Source organism: Colius striatus, chromosome 8 (genome assembly GCF_028858725.1).
Source record: "Colius striatus isolate bColStr4 chromosome 8, bColStr4.1.hap1, whole genome shotgun sequence".
Taxonomy (NCBI): domain Eukaryota; kingdom Metazoa; phylum Chordata; class Aves; order Coliiformes; family Coliidae; genus Colius; species Colius striatus.
The window spans coordinates 17481868-17498273 of NC_084766.1; the positions used below are offsets into that span (position 1 = coordinate 17481868).

The 16406-nt window shown below is 39.6% G+C and overlaps 1 protein-coding gene across 2 annotated transcripts in view; it reads right to left on the reverse strand.

Moving 5' to 3' along the window:
- PRKG1 (protein kinase cGMP-dependent 1) overlaps positions 1–16406 on the reverse strand; it is a 523150-nt gene that overhangs the window by 75912 nt on the left and 430832 nt on the right. For both annotated transcript variants that reach the window (XM_062001370.1, XM_062001369.1), the window contains exon 8: positions 2656–2721. In XM_062001370.1, the coding sequence (XP_061857354.1) occupies positions 2656–2721 (66 nt within the window). The remainder of the gene's footprint in view (positions 1–2655; positions 2722–16406) is intronic.

Genomic DNA, 16406 nt, shown 5'->3' on the forward strand with positions numbered 1-16406 from the left:
ATCTCAAATTTAGCGCTCTCAGAGCTTGTCTGGTGGCCTTGTGCATTCCTGTAAAGACAATTTCCTGTATTATTACCCTCAAAATCCTCCAGCAACTTAAAGAGACCTACAATTGCTCATAATATTGCCAGATCCAAAGATCTTCATTCTCTCTTAGGAATAACTCACTGTGATACCAAGGTGTGACTTTTACAGTTCAAATATTAACTAGATGGGAGTACAGCAGCTCTACTAATATGGCTCTTGGGTGTCCTGTGAAAGAATTATTGACTTTTACAAGAAAGGTAGAAGAGTTACCCTGATGATAAGATAATGCCAATGGGTCATATATACCCCTACTCTCATTAAGACTCCAGTTTCTCAGAGAATGGGATTGACCATTAAGGAAATGATAATTTTCACATAATTTATTACTTGCAAATGTAACATAAATTTTGCTGAAATGTTTTGGATTCAGATGCACACAGAGCAAAAAAAAATGCTGCTTCAAGAGTAACATTTGATTAAGCAAAGGACTTGTCTTCTAATAGAAAATATTAGACAATCATAATGACATGTGTCACTCCTCCCCCTGTGCAGAATAGTGTCTGATTGTAGGTAAAGCTGACTTCCAGTTTCCATTTTTACCTTATGTATAACTTAATATGAACATTTACTATAGCTATGATAACAAACCAAGTGTTATAACACTCTGTGTATCTGGATACATAAAAATACTAATTTTATTAATTAACAGAACAGCATCTGCACAATTTCAAATTTACAGAAGTATCTGTAGTTTTTGTCCATGTTAAAGTTAGCATCTATGGTTATTTGCACATCTATAAAATAAAAATCTAAGAGAAGAGCTATGGCAAGAAAGTCATAGCTTTCTTGGTCAGGACTGGTCAGGAAACAGGACAATCTTTATTGAACTATAAATAGTGTGATAGATAGCATTACTTTTCTTGCTCTATAAATAGGATTGTTATAAATAGTGTTACTCTGTTACTAATTGCAGATCATTAATAGAATCTCTGGTATAGATTAAGTACAGGTTCATCAGTTTAAATTTAACTTGTACTTCCTTACTATTTCAAGGGCACTATATACTTAGGAAAACACACAGTAGGAAAGTGAAGAAACGGTTTATATAATGTTCAGGAAGAATTGACTCTGCTTATTTGGGATTTTTTAGTGCTTGAAGAGGAAAACAAATGTATTCCCTACAGAAGTGTTATGAATTTGCATAAATTACTTGTTGCTTTATATTTGTCTGAAGTAATGCTTGCTAAATTATCTATTTTTGTTAATTCTTCTCTTTACCCTCAGAATGATAAGAGTGCGCCTTTTATCTTCCATGCTACGTTGCTTGCGTATATGAAAGCAAGCCACTCAGCTGACATTTCTGAAGTTTACCATCTATTTTCAGTGGATAGATAATGATTTTTTTAATTGATCATACATAAAGTAACATATCAGAAGACCCAGAATTTTTTAAGTATTATTCTCCAGTTCAGCCATTGCAGGTCATCATATTTCTAGATATGAAGAACAGTAAGGAGGACTTCAGAGGCCACTCCCAACCCAGCATCTGACCTTTGATGGTGTCTTGCATCACTACTGTGTGCCTAGGGAATAGTTGAAGGATAGAGTAATCATTTGTGGTATTTTCTTCTGTACTCTCCCACTCCTCTCTGAAAGTTCCAGTCCTATATATTTTTAAAAATTCAATGGATTTATTTTTGTTTTGAACACTTGCAAACTCCTCTTGTTTTCCTACAGCTCTTTTAGTGACCTGCACGTGAAAAGCTTTTAGCTTTTCCCTCCCTTCTGCAGGTTTTTTTTGTCTTCTTGCAATTGGAGAGGCAGTTAATCCTCATTCATCCTACCTGCCCCTCTCATGATTTCACAAATCTGTACTATATTGCCTTGTAAGGATTCCCGTGGAAGATTTGTCCATGGCATTTGATGGTCTATGCTAGTGCTTCACTGCCCTCACAACTGGAAAGTCACCCCAAGACTCATGTTGAATTTTCAAGTTAATTCTTATTCTTTTGAATCCCATTCCCAACAATTGCAGAGAGCAGACAAATTTCTCATAGTTTTCTGGAGAAAACTATGTTTTCTGGAGAAAACTACTAGTTTTTAGCCAGGTATTTATTTTCTAGATTAAACCCCTCCCCTTCAAGCTCTCTATAAAAGATGTTATTTTACTCCTCTGATCTCCTTTATCTCCTTTGAGCCGCATAGCTTCAAGCAGGGCTATGTCCTTTGGACTGAGGCTCTCCATCCCCACATAGATTGGAAGAACATATTGCTCTAACATTTGCCAGAAGCTTGATGCTTTTCACGACATTTTGCCAACATGAACTCAATCTGTGTTGCACCATAGTGCCTGGATCTATTTCCACAGTAATGCTATCTCCCCATTTATTTCCATTTTGCCTTCCTGTACTTCTTAATTGCCTGCATTTGTCACTACTGAATGTTGCCTTGTCCATTTAGGGGGATTTTCCCTCTACTTCAAGGACAAATAGAATATACTGTGACTGTATTACTCAAAATTAAATTACCTCTCTGGAGAAAGTGATCAAAGGCTCTAGTTACAGACTGCAAGATGTGTGAACTGGAGATCTCAACATCCCATCCCAAGCAGAAAAATGATGTACTTACTCTCTGTCTATGACCAGACATGTTACCGCTTCAGCTGCAATGACATTGGCTGTTCTTACATCCTCCCTAAAAGAAAAAATACATTTCTTAAGAAAGCTGTATTATTGTAATGACAATCTTTTTCTTTCCAAATATATTGTGGTTTTAAGCTCTTTAAAAAGAAATATCTGCATTTCACAGGTTTTTTTCTTATTTTTATTTGATGTTCCACATCTGTATAGGCTTCAAGCACACAAAAAGTAAAAACCATGCATAAGCTGAGAAAAAGAAAAAGGTTCTCCTTGTAAATAAGACATTTGGCCACACATCAGCCCATGCTTTTCATCTTTTGGTTAAAGTCTTTTTTTTACCACTCATATTTGTGCACAGAAACAGTTTTACGAAAATATTAGCTATTTGCAAGATTCATTTATGAGGATTAGAATATCTGCTTATATCCTTCTTTCCCAAAATCCACATAAAATCTCAGTGTTGGAACATGGAGCATCTACTTAAGCAGGATGTCAGCTCTGCTGCTCAGAGCAGGTACAAATACAGTAGGCTATAGGGCTCACTATGTATTTGCTATCTGATCATGGAGGAGGCTGGAACTGTGCCTATGAAAGGAGTCTGACTAGGACAGACCTTTGGAAAGGTCTCGGCATTAAAACACTGAACTGATACTTTTCACAAGCTATTCAGAAATTAAAAATAATGCCTTTAGAATTTTCTGTCTGTTTTTGTTACCAAATTCTTCATCTTCTTCCTTTCCCTATCCCATTAAGAATTTGGCTGTGGCCAGCTCAAGCTATAAAATACTAAGTTAATTCATTTTAATCAGACTGATTTGGTGTTTTGTCAGGGTTTAAGAGATACTATTCCATTTTCTGTGTTGGCCACAGGACTCAAAATCGCTGTTTTATTCAAATTCACTCCAAACATTTCCATGTATGACGGGTAAGCAGATAACAGGCAAAAGTGACCTACCTCATTTAAATACATTTGTTTAGACTGGAAAACCACTGTATATTTCCACTGAAGTAGAAAATGAGATTTAAAAATAGCAATAGTAGTTCCTCTGTTTAAAGACTGGAGATATTAAAGCAGTAATATAATAATTAAAAAAAGGTAGTGCAATTGCAGGTATTGCAATGTGCAGTCTCTCTGTAAGGTCATCATTAATTAAACTATAATTACTTCTGAGCTATCTTCACTTTAATATCTTTAAAATAGAGCAAACAGAAATAAAAATGAAAGAAACATTAATATTCAAGCCTACATTCAAATGCTGTTTTTGAGTCTATTTTCAATCAAATTAAGTGTATATTAGTGCTAACATATCCATACTGATAAACAAATAATGGTAATTTAAAACAAGAAGAAAGAATAGCCAAATAAGCAGTTATTTCTATTATCTTCTAAAACTCTTATAAATACAGAAGGGTTAAGGAATGATGATATCTAAAATCCCATTAAGTTCTTGTAGCCAACTTTTGTCAGTATTTTAATACATTAAAATCAGTATGCAAACTTTTTGGTTGTTCATTAATTCCAGTTAAAACTTAATTTGTCTCTCTCTCAGATGCCTATTTGACACAAAAAGAGTTTATATCTTTATAGTTGTTGTATTACAGTTTTATGATTATGGACAAGTAAAATATAGCTATTGGTGGCTTCAGTTCAAATATTTTAAATAAACCTTAACAATAGAGATTAAAAGGCACAAGTAACTGTTATGATCTCCACTATCTTGTACTTCATACATCCTTTTCATTAGCATGAAATTAATGTAGAATGAAGTAATTTTTCCAAAGTCCATTTCATTTCACATAAACACCCGAACCAGAGGGATGTCAGGGTTTTCATAATGCAGAAAGTCCCATAATTTTGAGGTTTCCTTATGCTTTGCGTGAGCACAAATAACTGATAAACCACGGGAAAGACTAGGGTTTTTTAAATGAATGATAAAGTGTTTCAAATATGAAGCGTTTAGAAATTGCGACCTTTGAGTATCTCCAAAGCAATCCTGTGCATCCTTGCCCACAACTGCTCCTATGCCACCAATGTAGGTCCCTCAACCCATAAATATCAAATGAAGGAATCGATAGGGGAAAACAGTATTCTGTTCCTATAGTCTACACTGATTGTAAGTGGGTTTACAAACCTCACATACTCTTGTGTTAAGGGGGTGTTTAACAATCAGGCTGAAAGCAGGATTAAAAATCTCATCAAGTTTCTAAAAACAGAAGGAAAAAAAGCAACATATTTTGAGTTCTATACAAATGTGACACTTCTATGTGCATCAGCTGTGAAATACAAGACACAGTCAGGCTTCCAAACACTGCCAACACCTCACATAGGCTTCAAAATGACGAACATACCTAGGGTCATGCCACCTATCTATGAATTAACCTCAGTCACCTCAGTCACCTTTAAGCAAAACAAATTGTCAGTCCATGTTTTAAAAGTCAGTATTTTGACAAGCAGTCACCAGCTATAGCACACAGCACTAAATGCAACACATTATTATTAAAAGCGCGTGGCACAAAATGCAAAAGTAGCTGTTTGAAGTGTAGGGCTTTAAATGTCACAAGTAATTCTCAGAAGTGCACACCATCAAAAGCCATAGGTAATTTTGTGAAAGCCTTGCTTGCAAGCACTGACTCAGTCACTTTCTGGGCTTCATCACCGGAGTACTCATCACTGCTTCCTGAGTAACAGAACTCTTCATCAGAGAGATCACCTTCACTCTCTGAATACTCCATCGCTACTGTTTGTCTCCAGCATTTCCTCCCAGGAAAATGTCTGCTTCTTTCAGCCTGTTACTATATTTTGTCCTCCGAGTGAGCTCTGGTATTTTACAGCCCCTCCAGCTTCAAACTTCGGGACTTGGAGAAAGGTCACACCTGCTGCTGGGGGTTTCTACGGTGCATCATTGGGAAATACAAGCAGAGGGTATTCTGAAGCTGCAAAGAGGTATGTGGCAGGCATAGCTCCTTCTCTGGGCATGTGCTAAAAACACAGGCGGGAGACGTACCACCGCACTTTATCTCTTAATCCCACAGTGGCTTTTGATAGCAATGTTATCCACTCTTCCAAAGTGTGTTATCACACCACTGCGAACAAGAGTACATTATTTAAGAAATGTAATGCAGATATAGTCTTCTCTTGTTACAAATTCTTGCCGAGTTCATAATATGTAACTCAGGAAGTCACAATAACCTTGCTTCTGATAAGCTGCCAAATAGTTTATAATAATGATTTTTTTTTTTTAAATCATTTCCAGGATCTTTTCTGACAAAAGTGTATTGATATCACTATTTATTAAGCTGGTTTGAAAAACACAAACATGAAAGATGAAGGCAGCTTTAATCAGAGGTAAGCTAATATGTCAACCTCTTCCCTGATTTCACCTTGGGCTGTAAAATTTTTTCTTAGATTTAAAAATCTTTGAGATTATTCCCTTTTTTTTTTTTTTTTCCTTTTACTTTCCTACATCTCTGTATTGGGTTTGTGTAGCAAGGTTTTGGTAGCAGAGGGACTACAAGGATGGCTTCCATGAGAAGTTAGAAGTTTCCCATATGTCTGGTAAAGCAAATGACAGTTGGCTCCAAGATGGACCTGCTGTGGGCAAGGCTGAGCCCACCAATGATAGTCGTAATGCCTTGGTGATTAACATATTTGAGAAGGGGAAAAAAAGTTACTGCACAGGTGCAAACTGTGGCAAAAGTGAGGAGTGAGAATGTGAGAGCAACCACATCTCTGCAGACACCAAGAGAAGTGAAGGACAGGGAGGAGGTGCTCCAGGGAGCTGGAGCAGAGATTCCCCTGCAGTCTGTGGTGCAGCCCATGGTGAGGCAGAACCTGCCTCTGCAGCCACGATGGAGCAGATCTCCACAGAGGACCCCATGCCAGAGCATGTGGGAGGGACTCCACAATGTAGCAGTGGAAAGTGTGATGAGTCCTCCTCCTGAAGAGGAAGAGACAACACACGATGAACTCGCTGTAACCCCTACTTCCCATCCCCTTACACTGCTGGGGTGTAGGAGGTAGAAATTGGGAAGAAGGGAGGGATAGGGGGAAGCTGGGTTTAAGATTTAGTTTTTATTCCTCATTATCTTACCACTTTGATAAATTAAACTAGTTTTCGCGAGTCGAGTCTGTTTTGCCCATGGTGGTACTTGCTGAGTGATCTCCCTGTCCTTATCTCAACTTGTGAGCCCTTTGTTATATTTCTCCCCCTGTCCAGTTTAGGAGGGGAGTGTAGAGTGGCTTTGACAGGCACCTAGCACCCAGCCAGGGTTAAACCACCAGAGTATCCTAACTCATCAAAGTCCTGCTCCAACACTGGCTCTCACAGCTCCTACCATATCTAACCCTTTAATAATAGTGATGTAATTCTTCAAATAAATTAAAACTACATTTGGAACACGTAATAATATACCATTATATTTGCTTGAAACCTGCTGTCATGCTCCCAGCAAACACTGCTCTGCGTGATTCCCAGAAGACTGACATAACTGGTGTAACTTTGGCATGATGTCTCCCCAGCTTTTGGGATGTCTACCCCAATGAGGCCTACTGGTACAAAACAGTATTTATTATGAGGTGCGAGTATCTTGCTGCAGGTAGTATCACATTTACAGCTGAGACTCTTCTACTTATCTCCTGACTGTCACCTCATCAGTCAAAACTGATTTCAAACTAAAATATAGTAGAGATATTTTTAGGTCTCTAAGTAGGTAAAACCTTCTCTTTAAAGAGCTAGGGCTAGTTTTTCATAAAATTGCTAAATTTGGGTACCAGTCCTCAGAATACTTAGTAAAGATAATCTTTATCTCCCATGTGAAAGTCCCGGTGTAATCAGAAAATATCCAACAAAATATTAAGGGGAGAGAGAGATGCTGGGTTTTGAGCTATTGCTGCTACATTCAAGTTAATAACTGATTTTCAACACGCCTTGTCCTTAATACTTTACATCAACCTTATTAAAAATATTGTAACAAGGTCAAGTGTTCAGTGCCAGAAAGTGGTAAAATGCATCAAAGAACTTAAATATCAGCAAACTCTAGATAAGTCTTCCTGTGGCAAATTTTAAAAATCCACCAGGGAAGACCTAATTTTTTCTTTCCATCTTTTCTTTAAAAACCCTCATTAAGACTATTCAGAAGTTTAAATGATCTAAGCACTCATTTCCAGCAGTCCCACGGGACTTGAGCTTCTACCATAGACCTCTCCCAGGCAGCAGCACCTTCTGCAGAGCAACCAAGGACTAGACACTGACCCACCTACTCTTGGGGGCTGGTCAAGGTCCTTCAATTACTTGGTCAAAGAAAAATTGTTATCATAATTTTCAGAGAAAGAAATAAAAACCAAAACAACAAACTATCCTAAACATACATTTCGCAATACTGCTGGAACCAATAGTCCTTTGGCAGTCTACAGTCCCATTTAGATAGAATGGCCAAGGTGCTTCCCAGGAAACATAGCCCAGTCAAAACAGGTGTCACCTCTGAGAAGTTTTATCTGAAATCTTAGGACTATCCTTGTATATGATGTCATCATCTAACACACATGGAAGCAAAAATGTGGGTTGATTTTATGGTACCCTCAATTACAGAATCACAGAGTGTTAGAGGTTGGAAGGGACCTCTAGAGATCATCTGGTCCAATCTCTCTGCTAAAGTAGGTCCACCTAGATCAGGTCACACATGAATGCATCTAGATGCATTGAAAATCTCCAGACAAAGAGACTCCACAGCCTCCTTGGGAAGCTGCAGTAGTTGTCACCACTCTGCACTCTCTTCCCTACACTTTCTCAGTGGCCGTTTATAAAGTCAAGTCAATGGTGATGTGGTCCATCCTGGTTGATGGCATAAGCCGTAGTCTGTATTAGGTACCTGGATCTACTAACTGATTTTCAAACAGGGAAAACACCAATTGTAGATTGATGGCTGGTTTTGCAACATTTGAGCTTTCTGAGAACACAATATTCATCTGCCATTGGTTTAGTCAAGAAAAATATGTTAATGGAACTAATAATTACAATGTAGTCTACTAAAACACTAAAAAATCTAATTCCAACCTAATAAAACATGAAACTTGAAAAAGTATCACTTGAAAAGAGTAAGAAAACCTATGATACTCCTCATAGGCACTGAAATCACATCTTCTATAAAGGCAATAAAATACAATAGGAAGGAGAAGTTGCTTCAAGGTACTCCAATTTGAAGACATGTATCAAAATGCACACACAAACATCTGTGTCCCTGTGCAATTTAAGCTATATGGCTACTGGGAAAAGGAAATATTTCTCATAGAAGAACATTTAAATTTGTTGTTTTTTTTACAGGCTTTTTATTCTATATAAGCAAAATGTAAAACTCTCCAAATGGCTAGAAAATGTACCAGCGCATTGTGATAATTTGACTTATGTCTTGTGAGCATATCATTACCACTTACTTACAGTTTCTAATATATATTTATACTCCCAGTGGCTCCATCTGAAAGGTTTAAGTCCTGGCAAGGACAGCACAACAGGATTTACAAGAGAGAGCCTCTCCTGATAACTTATTTTAATATATACAAAGTTAAGGTCTCAGTAAACAGGTCTTCTAAGACTTATCTGGGTAAAAAAAACTCTGTCCTTACTGCACTGACACTTCTAAAAACATATAGAACTCCTCAAAACTGCTGCTAAGATTACATTATATTTTAACTCAAGATTCTCTCAACAAGTCATAATGTGCTGGGATCATTTCAGGTTGCTGTGTGAAGTCTAAAAATAATTTTCTGCTTCATATTAATGATCAGTGTTATTTCATGAAAAGGAAAATGCCTGGAGTGCTTCTCTTTCTTTTCAGTTTCATGAATAACAGAAAATCAAGTTCAAATTACAGGTGGACCTCCTTGTGCAGGGGAGTTGGACTAGATGATCTCTAAAGGTCTCTTCCAATTCTACCACTCTATGATTCTATGAAACACAATGTATTTTGCTATTAATGCAAAAGACCTAATTTTTCTAAAGTATATATAATTTTGTAATCATAGGTATTTGGGGAAACAACCAGTTACAAATACTGCACTGAACTGTGACTGCTCCTTTGTCTGTCTTGCCACTGCCTACAGTCCAGTCTTGAATATGTCATTTCACTAACTGATTCCTGAATTCCCGTATTTTACTCTAATTCCTATATAGAAATAAATTTATATATATGTGAATATTTCATGTATTTCACCACATTGTGACATTTCACTGTGTGATGCCCAGGGTCTGCAGACAGAAGAAACTATGAAACAGATGGCGGCTGTTATTTTTTATTTGATTATAGATCCGACATAGAGATAATGCTGAATTAACAAATGTTACATTACTTAATGATTTATGCAGATATTAATAGATTTAATGCAGATAAATATTGTCAGAAAATAGTATTACTTAAAGCAGAAGCAATCGGACAGGTATTATCATATACAGTATGATACTATCGAACCCACTCCTGTCCCTTGTAAGCAAATAAGGAGATGCAGAGGGCAAGAAGTATTGGTAACACAGAGACCTTCTGCTGTTATTTTTAAAAATTGGGGTCCCTGTCATCCACCTTCACTATTTACGGGATCATAAGCTGCCAGTGATTTGGGAACCTAGAGGGAGTTGTGTCAGCTGAAAACTATTCTGAGAAGAGAAGGGTATGTGCCCCTCGTGATCTGAAAGCAGAGAAAAGAAGTCTTGCTACCACCTGATTGCCACAAAGTTGGCATAAATCTGATGTTACCTACTCTTTTGACAGTCAGCATGAGGATTTTTCCCTTGCTGTAAGGCACAATCAAGTTCTTCTGCTAACTCCTGGCTGCAAAGTAATCATGACTGTAACAATATGAAAGGGTTATGAACCACAGAAGTCACAGTGTTAAAAAAACGTTATTACTTCTGGTATATTCCCACCATATTTAATCCATAATTGATAATTGCAAACTACTCGTGAAACAATCTATCACCTCTGCCACACCTAATTTAACCCACCAGCATTTTCCATGAGCAGTAAGTTGCTAATTTGCCATTATTTAAGAAGACAAGAAGATTAAAATAAAATCAACTGTGATCCAAGAGTTGAAGTAACATGATATATCCCCCACACATGAACAATATCATCACTCTGCTTATGCAATGTTGCTTAAAACCATGTGCAAGGGGTTCAAATGGTCACAGTTAAATCTCTGGAGCACCTGAGGTATATGATAACATCTGGAAATATATTTCATAGGTGAGTAAATCAGCTTGAACCCAAGGAGCTCCAGCGAGGTGCATGAGATGACACAGGCAGCAGTTAGCCTCAGCACTACCGGAACTGGCAGCTGGCTTCCCTTCAAGAATCAACAAGGTTGCATCCATTTGGCCTAACATCTTTACTGTGTTGGTGTGCTCGTAAAGACACACACGTGATCACTGGAGAGGCAGGGATCACGTTATCTCTTAACCATGCCACTTGGATATCATGCCAGCCTTATTAGCTGTAACAACTATTTTTATATCTCAAGTCCCACATTAATACAGAAGAATCTTCAATCAGATTAATGGAAACAACTGCATCCAAAGCAGTTAGCCAGATTTTTTTTTCTCCCTTTAAGTATTTTTATGACTATTAAGTCCTTTTTCTTGCTTGGCTTCTTTGTGCATGAGAGCACTGGGACAAATACCCTTTGTCATGCTGAAGTGATGAGCTATGCACTCCTCTACTGAAACCATCTTTCATCACAGGGATGTCTGGCCTATTTGTAAAAGATAAGAGGCTCTTTCAGTTGAGAACATTTTTTTAAGGGTTTATTGTGAAATCATGGCTTTTTTTTTTTTTTTTAAGAACTGTATGTTAAACAATGCTCTTGTTTAAGCACTGTGAAGAAGGGAAAAGGAGATTATGGTTTCTCCTTTAAGGATGCCAGCAGCAGGATGTGTGAACAATTTCTTCACTACCACTTGTTCTTGGTTGATATTACCAGCCTCCACCACCAAGCTTCCTGAGTACTGAATTCCCACTCTCCTATACTTCAGGTCACTGCAATCCCACCTAAGGCATGTGGTTTGCATCATACTCTTATCTACCTCTTCCCAAGGACAATGGATCTGAGAGCCCCTCTGCTGACTGTGCCCATCTTACCTTCCTTCTCCCAGCTCCTCTGGGAGTCAAATTTACTGCGTCTCTCTGTTACTTCCACAAATCCTTTGACTTTCTTCCATGCTACCTAACTATAGTCATTAATGTCAAGGGCTTAAGTTTATATTCATAAAATAAAGAGTTTTTCACTGTTCTAAGTGTGCCAATAGGCTTTATTGCCTTGAGCAGCCTCACTAGTACCTTCACCCAACATCTGACCATGGTCCAGCTCAGCCTGGGAGCTTCAGTTGTAGGTATAGACTTCTCTCTCGACTCTTAACTCTATTTCTTGGATGGACTTTAGATACAAAATATGGACACCTTGTGTCCCATCTCCTGGAAGAGACTGATGATGTAGCCTTGCTTCTAGCCCTGTCTGTGCCCATCTCCTGCTGTCCCTGGTAGGACTTCCTAGCTGGACCCAGGCCATCCTTATGTTTATCCTCTCATGTCTGAGAGTGCAGGAGCATCCTGTTACCAGTACCCATTTCAGAACCTACTTTCACTCAGAATGGATTTCACTTGGCCAATTACAATGAACCCTTTCTCGTATTCGTTGCCCGAAGGGTCATGTCAATAAACAGAAGCACCACAAGCAAAAGCAGAAAGTGCCCAAACTCTTTATTTTGGACTAGAACAAGATTTATATCCTGGATACCAAGAGTTAATGATGTGAAGGATCACGTTGGCACCTGCTGATGAGAGTGCAGAAATGCTCATGTCTCATTAAGTGAGGTTTCACAGACAGCTTCCAGGCTAGATAGCAGGGTTCCTGCAAGAAATCAGCATCCTCCACAAACTTCTCAAAGCCTCCAGCTGATGCAATTATTCCTTCTGAGGTTCTGCAAGCCATCTAGCTTGTGCTTTCATTTGACAACTCTCTATGCTGTAGCATAGAGACTTGACCCAAACCTTCAGCTGGCTGGAGTGAGTACCAGCAGCACACATAAAAGCTGCAGAGACTGTATCAGCCAGTGTTGGGCATCATGACACTTGACTCCTCCAATGGTCAGATTGACTTCCTAAGCCAGCTAGAGCACCCTTCTGCAAAACATCTCTGTCTTATCTGTTGGAAGTGTGAAGGAAGGACTAGAAATTTCCCTTTCACACTCAGTTTGCACTCTCTCATGATTTCATCACTTAAGCAACCACTGACTAATTACAGAACATGCCAAGCTACAGAAAGACGACATTTCTAATATAAACCAGCACAATATAACTGCTTAAAATATGCATTAAACTGAAGCAAAAAAGAAAAATATCTTTTGCCTGTGAAAGACACTGTCAAAAGAAACATATTTGTTATCTATTAGGAAATATTCATAATGAATGATTCACTAGTAATAAAAAAGGATACAGAACATTTTAAGAAGTATTGCTAAACATCTACTTGATAATGCTCTATCACCACTAATATATTTACTAAGGAGAACCCTAAACCCAGTTATGTAGTGTCTGGAATGAAGCATAATGCAGTCTTAGAAAATAAAGTGAAAAATCAAAGAAACTGATTTGCTGCAGACCAAGAAGAAGTTAAAAAAATGTGGAGAATCACTGAAAAAGCCTGAAGAGATTTCACACTCCACCTACACAGCGTCTAGATGAGCAGCGGCAAGTCCTCTCAAGGCAGCATTTACAGTCTTCATTCAGTAATCCCAATACAAAATAAATCACAACTTAGAATAAGTAAGAGCCCCAAAGATGCTGACATTCCAGGCAGTACTTTCCGACTTACAGCCATAACTTTTCTGCATATTTAAAAATCATGCCAGAACTGAGTTTATGGAAAAACATGCCATTGCCCTGGATGCAAAGCATTTAATTGTTCTTCATTTCTCTTCTCGAATAAGCCTCTGAGTTGTTTCTACACCAACACATGCTGCCTGGGGAATAAGCAGGAGGAACTGGAGATGTGGGTACAGATGCAAGGCTACGATCTCATTGCGATCACGGAGACGGTGGGACAGCTGCCATGACTGGAGCACAGCCATGGAGGACTATGTATTGTTCAGGGAAGACAGGCTAACAAGGAGAGGAAGTGGAGTTGCTCTCTATGTGAAGGAGCAATTAATGTGCATTGAGCTCTGCCTGGGTGGGGATAAGGGGCAAGCTGAGTGATTACGGGTGAAAATTAAGGGGCAGGGTAAGGCAGATGATACTGTTGTAAGAGTTTGCTACAGGACACCTGATCAGGAGGAGGAAGTGGATGAAGCCTTCCACGAAGAGTTTGAGAGCAGCCTCACAATCACAATCCCTGGTCCTTATGGGGAACTTCAAGCACCCTGATATTTTCTGGAAAAGCCACTTCCTGTCGCACGTGATTGAAGAAGCAACAAGGAAGGGTGTGCTGCTGGATCTGGTGCTGACAAATAAGGACGGCCTGGTTGGGGATGTGAAGGTTGGAGGCAACCTTGGCTGCAGTGACCATGGATAGAGTTCAAAATCCTGTGTGGAAGAGTCAGGACACAAAGCAGGACTGTGACCCTGGATTTCAGGTGAGCCGACTTTGACCTGCTTAGACCTGCTTAGATGGATCTCATGCTTGGACTTATAATGGGATAAGATCCAAGAAGACAGAACTGCCCAAGACAGCTGGTCAAGCACCACTTCCTCCAAGCTCAGGATCAGTGTGTCTCAACATGTAGGAAAGCAGGTAAAGGAGTCAGGAGGCATCCATAGATGAGCAAGGATCTGCTGGGACAACTCAGGCAGAAAGCAGCCATCTATGAGAGGTGGAAACAGGGGCTGGCTTCTTGGGAAGAGTATAGGAACATTGCCAGAGCATGCAGGGGTGCAACCAGGAAGGCTAAAGCCAGTCTAGAATTAAATCTAGCCAGGGAAGTTAAATAAAGTAATAAGACATTTTTCAGGTACATCAGAAGCAAAAAGAAGATTAGGGAGAATGTGGGCCTGCTGCTGAACACAGAGGGTGCCCTGGTGACAGAGGATGCAGAGAAGGCCAAAGTACTGGATGTCTTCATTGCTTCAGTCTTTATAGCCAAGGTCAGTGATCGGGAAGCCCAGTCCAGCAAGGATAGTAGGATGGTCTGGACAACAGAGGACTTGCCCTTGGTGGATGAGGAAGAGGTTAAAGACTTGTTGGCCAAGCTTAACACTCATAAGTCAGTGGGTCCTGATGGGATGCATCCTAGAGTGCTGAGGGAACTGGCTAATGATAATTTTTGAACATTCATGGATGACAAGTGAGGTGCCTGAGGACTGGAGAAAGGCCAATGTCACTCCAGTCTTCAAAAAAGGCAAGAAGAATGATGCAGGAAACTACAGGCCAGTCAGCCTCACCTCCATCCCTGGAAAGGTGATGGAAAAACTCATTCTGAATGTTATCACTGAACATATGAAAAATAAGATGGTTATCAGGGGAAGTCAACATGGATTCACCAAGGGGAAATCCTGTTTGACTAACCTGATAGCCTTCTATGAGTGCATCACCAGCTGGCTAGATGAGGGGAGAGCAGCGGATGTCATCTACCTTGACCTCAGCAAGGCTTTTGACACTGTCTCCCATAACATCCTCATCAGAAAGCTCAGGCAGTGTGGCTTGGATGAGTAGATCGGGAGGTGGATCGAGAACTGGCTGAATGACAGAGCCCAGAGGGTGCTGATCAATGGCACAGAATCAAGTTGGAGGCCTGTGGCCAGTGGAGTTCCACAGGGATCGGTTCTGGGGCCAGTCTTGTTCAACATCTTCATCAATGACATGGATGAGGAGACAGAGTGTACCCTCGGCAAGCTCCCTGATGACACCAAACTGGGAGGACTGGCTGATTCCCCAGAAGGTTGTGCTGCCATTCAGGGGGATCATGACCGGCTTGAGTGTGTCCAGTTCTGGCTTCCCCAGCTCAACAGGGACAGAGAACTTCTGGAGGGAGTCCAGTGCAGGGACACCAAGATGGTCAGGGGACTGGAGCACCTGTCTTATGAGGAAAGGCTGTGGGAACTGGAGACTGTGGAGGGATCTCATTAATATTTACAAATATCTAAATGGTGGATGTCAGGAGGTTGGGACATCCTTTTTTTCCTTTTGTATCTAGCAAGAGGTCAAGGGGTAATGGGATGAAGCTGGAACACAAAAAGTTCCATTTAAACATAAAGAAAAAACTATTTTACTGTGAGGATGACAGAGCCCTGGCACAGGCTGCCCAAGGGAGGTTGTGGAGTCTCCTTCCTTGGAGGTCTTCAAGACCTGTCTGGGCACGTTCCTATGTGACCTGATCTAGGTGACCCTGCTTCTGCAGGGGGATTGGACTAGATGATCTCTAAAGGTCCCTTCCAACCCCTACCATTCTATGATTCTCTGATTCCACTGCGAAGGCAGCTATGTAGAATACATCTTTATTTGCATGATATCTTACATTTTTGTGGTTAATGCTAATTAACTGCAGAGGTGGATGTATTTATTTTTTCTAAATCAATTTCAGTAGGAAATGATTGACCATGTCTGAAAGCTGAATTGCACTTAGAAATACATATAGTGCTTTGTATCTCATACTGACTGTTCACTCCTAGTGCATCTGTGCTCATATTTCATAAAAGCAGAGGGCATAACACCTAAGCACACCAATGTACAGAAAGAATAATGCTTTTGGCTTTCTTACATCT